General features: G+C 42.5%; 1 protein-coding gene across 2 annotated transcripts in view; it reads left to right on the top strand.

Annotated features, from left to right (window-relative positions):
* The first annotated feature begins 373 nt into the window (after positions 1 to 373).
* The window catches only part of nrg3a (neuregulin 3a), a 557,399-nt gene continuing 553,352 nt past the window's right edge, over positions 374 to 4,420 (top strand). The window contains exon 1 of one of the 2 annotated variants that reach the window (XM_008429014.2): positions 374 to 2,915. In XM_008429014.2, the coding sequence (XP_008427236.1) occupies positions 2,192 to 2,915 (724 nt within the window). In that variant the 5' untranslated portion in view covers positions 374 to 2,191. The remainder of the gene's footprint in view (positions 2,916 to 4,420) is intronic. The other variant, XM_008429015.2, reaches the window with a different exon arrangement.

The raw sequence follows: 4,420 nt of genomic DNA, 5'->3' as shown, positions 1-4,420 counted from the left end.
ATTTGCATGTGCGTGTGTGTTTAATATCTTTAAAAGAATGCTATGTAATCTATTACACAGCAAATTATGGGGTAATATGATGCTGTTGTACTGTCGCACCTCTTTACAGTCATTATACAACTCCAGCTACTGTTTTGTCATTTATTAAAAGTCCATTCTGAGCAAGTCTAGGCTTAGTCAAATAAATATCAGTCAAGGTATTGGAATTCACCCAGATCTTTAGCTTAAGAATCTACCTCTTCTTTCCTCCCCTCCCCTCTCTCTCTTCTAAAGCTCTTCAGTGGGTGGAGCTGAGCGTCTGACTGATGGCTTCCAGCTTAGCGCCTCTGCTCGCCTCTGTCTGGGACTTCTTGCCTGGATCTGGCTAGTGCCGATGCAGAGCTCTCCGTCCCTCTTTCCTTTCCCTTCCCTAATTATCTTTATCTGTACACACACCTCTACTCTGCTTTTTCTGCATTTCTGTATGCACACTGCGTTTTTATTCTCTCCCCTCCCCGCTAACGGAGGTGGGCACTCTTCCCAGAGCTGGTGCATCTAAGCAGGTGCAGCCTCTTTCTCCCCTCCCTCCCTCCTTCTCTCCCTTCCCTTGCTCTACCAGTGTGCACTCCGCTCTGTTGGATTTTTTTTCCCCTCCTCCCCACCTTTCTCATTCGCTCCCTGTCTCGGTGGCAGCAGCTCAGGAGGCAGCTGTGTGCGCGTCTGCATCACCATTGCTACAGGTAAAGACGGCTGCATTGTTGGATGCAGCAAACTCCAAAAGGGGTAGAGGGTTGGCTGGTTGGTTGATTGGGGAAGTGCGTGCCTCTGTGGTTGCAAGTCTTCACTCCGGAGTGGGATGCACATCTTTAATCATCTCTAAAAAAATTTTTTTAAAAAGCTTCCAGGACTGAAGGACGGGCAGAGGAGCTCAGCTACCAGACCAACTGGCGGACTGAAAAGCGTGCAGGCAATCAGGAACTAAAAGGGACAAAAACAACCAGCACTCTTTGGAATTTTTTTTTCCAACACTATCCTCTCCTGATGGTCTTACTTTTCTTCTGATCTTTCCTTAATTTTTTTTCCTATCAACTGCCTGGTTCCTCATCAACACCTCCTCTCACAATTTATCCCCACTGTGGCGGAATGTTCTTTGCAAATACGTGAGAGGAAGCTTCCTGAGGGCTTTGCTGCGGCATTAACAAACGGTACCCTGAGACGGCAAGAGAGCTGAGCAGACGGCTTGGGGGAAATCTGATCCACAGCCGGCCAGAGAGCGAGCAGGATCATTCGTTGCAGATTTATCCATCCTACCACGCGACAACACCCCTTTTTTTTCCTACCTCACCCTCTTGTCCTTTCTTGATATCTCTTTTTCAACACTTCTGGGCAAATAACTGGATTTTGGATTTCATGGCAAAGTGGGTTTAGATCATACAAATACATAAAGGGATACAAGGAAGACACTTGCAGAAAGTCTACCAGTGGCTAGAGGTGTTAAATAATCGTCAGAGAGTGTTAAGTTGACTTCTAATTGATCTTTTCTGGTCTCCCTTCCAGCGACAACAGGAATAGATTTCGAAGAAAAGGGTGACTTGACTAAAGGTGTTGTGTCAGACCCAGCATTAGGACATTCTTTCAGAGCTCTGAAGACTAGGAAAGAGGCTGGACCCACCCTTCAAGTTTCCCTGTCCCATTGTGGATTTGTACACGGATTGCTACATGTTCACATCACATCCAAGCTGTGGATTTCTGCTGCACTGGCATCCAAACATTGATGGCACTGATTTCTAACAGATGTGAAGACGCTTCATCCCACACACTTTCCTGCTAAAGGCATCTCTTTTTTTCCTCTTCTCTTGCTTGCTTTCACAGTGAACATTTTTGAAGTTTCCTGTTGACAATCGAGAGTTGGCCAAAAATAAACCTAAACTAATTTGGTGGATTGACTTTTACACAACCTCTCCTGTATCTAACTGGATGTCTCTGAGTGTGAGTGTGGGTACTTGTGCTTTTGTGACTGCATGACTGCATGTATCTTCTTTACCCCTGCCTTTCTTCATACCTTCGGGATACATACTCATATAGTTGCTACTGAGAGTGCTTTGGGAACTCCTTTGTCCGCCTCTACATTCCTATCATCTTTTCAAAGTCCGGCATTGTCAAGAACCTTTTTGCAATGTGCTATCAATACCTATTGCAGGGTTAACCCTTGATGAGCCATAAAGGACGGGAAGGCAGGATGAGTGAGAGCTCCGGAGCTGCTGTATCTGGGGCAGTGATCGTGGAGGAACCAGAAGGTTCGGGAGCTACCAGGGGCCGTGGAGAAGTCCAGGCTCAGGATCAGGGTCCTTTTCGGTGTGCTGTGTGGCCTCGCCAGCAAACATGGCTGTGCGTGGTCCCTTTACTTATTGGTTTCATTGGCCTTGGATTGAGCCTAATGCTCCTGAAGTGGATTGTTGTGGGTACAGTGCGGGATTATGTGCCAACTGACCTGGTGGATGCTAATCGAATAGGCCAAGATCCCATCTTTCTCTCCAAGCCAAGCGGGATTCCTAAAGGTCCTGATACTACCACCACTACAACTACTTCCACAGTCAACGGTGGAAACCCCACACCTAGAACCGTAACTGTGGCAAAAGGCAGAACTCGCACTGTTGCTTCGACCACAACTATAAACCCCAGGGGGGGGGCAGCCTCTGGAAGTCAGGTGACTCCTCGGAACCCTGGAAATCGTAACGGACGTATACCTTCAATCTTTACTACAACCACTGCAGCACCGCGGACAACCTTTGTAATTGGAGCGGCGACTACTAGCTCATCTCCTGCGAATCCGACAGTTCTTCGTGACTCTACACAAATGTGGACTACGGAACATACTACTACAGAGGAGGTCTCTACCACGCTGACCATGCATACACAAAGCCAACGTAAAACACGTAAGTTTTTTCTATACTTTGTGACTCTTAAAGTGTCTTACTCATATGGCGGTTGTTTGATTGAATACTTTTGATTTTTTTTTCCATTATAAAGAAATCTCTTGTATAGGTTTGTGAAGTAAAGCATTGTTGCAAAAATTTGGCACTCAATCTGTTTGGTTATAAGTCAGTGTGTATTTGTTTTTCTTGGAAACTGTTTTTTAAACTCTTATAGGCTATATTGCTAAACAGTGATTTATTTTTCAGCTGGAGTTGTAGAGATTTTGGATCAATTATCAATATCTATGGTCTTGAATGGATATGTTGTGTTTTTTCAGCTGCATCACAAGCCAAAATGACTGTTAAATGGATAATATGGAGCATTTGTGGTATTACACTTGATTGCACTAAATTATGTGAAGCTTCCTGAATATGAGCTTCATCTCATCCATATTGTTTACACCAAGCTGAGTGATTAAAAATGAACTCTGAGTTTAGAAGGAGGAGGACGCATTGATGCTCCATGTATACTGAGTGGTGTTGTTTATCTGTAACTTCAAATTTACATAGCTATGGTATTTAAACGCTGCATTTTTTTCCAGAGTCATCCTAAATTGAAGTTGCCATCATTCATATCAGAGTTACTTAAGGAGAAGATCAATTTGTTGATTGATACTGATTCCTCTCTTTCTGTTTTACCACCTCTGTCCTTGACTAAAGTTATGTGAGCACCCATGCTATTGATTAGTGCTACGGTGGGATTCTCTCGCTGCAATCAATGACTCACAGACATACATGTACAAACACAGCTTCCTCTATGATGGATGCTTTTGCTCTCAAAATGGTAGGTGCTGGTGTAGTTCTTTTCTGTTACCATGCTTTTGGGCCACTGAGCAACTGAGTTTTTGAAATCAAAGGGGGGATTTGTGTGTGTGCGCGGCCATCTTCAAGCTGTCTTCTAGGAGGCGAACCAGGGGAAGCAGATAAATCAGCATTCATTTAATGGCCATCTTTTCTTGCAGATTTGCATTACATTCACTGTTGCACTTGCAGTTTTATTTTATTGCTTGGTATTAAAAAATAGGGGACAAGTTTTTATTCTCTTTGTATTGAATAAATGTACTTTGTAATATTTATTACTTCTGTACTTTTCTGGTGGCTAAAGATATACAATGAAAAAAAGATTATCCTCTTTATTCCTTCTGTCTTTGTTTTTTTGGTCATGCTTAAATGTTCCAGATACAGATACAATTAACAATTATTTTACTTATCTGTTAATCTATTGATTATTCCAACAACTAATTGATTGTTCTAAGAAAGCTAAAAAAATAACACAATATGCAGATTGTTATTTAAAATTTGCATTTTTTAAAATTGTTACAATAAAAATAATAAATAAAAAATGGAAATGAAAATATTTCCTTTTTGAAGGAAATATCTGATATAGACAGAAAACACAACTTCACACAGATGTAGAGCAGAACCATGCTCAGGACAAAGCAGACATGCAGAGCTGGAGTGTTTAT

Source organism: Poecilia reticulata, linkage group LG15 (genome assembly GCF_000633615.1).
Source record: "Poecilia reticulata strain Guanapo linkage group LG15, Guppy_female_1.0+MT, whole genome shotgun sequence".
In the NCBI taxonomy this organism is placed as follows: Eukaryota; Metazoa; Chordata; class Actinopteri; order Cyprinodontiformes; family Poeciliidae; genus Poecilia; species Poecilia reticulata.
Note: the sequence above shows the minus strand (reverse complement) of the source record. Positions and strands in the feature narration are given on the sequence as shown.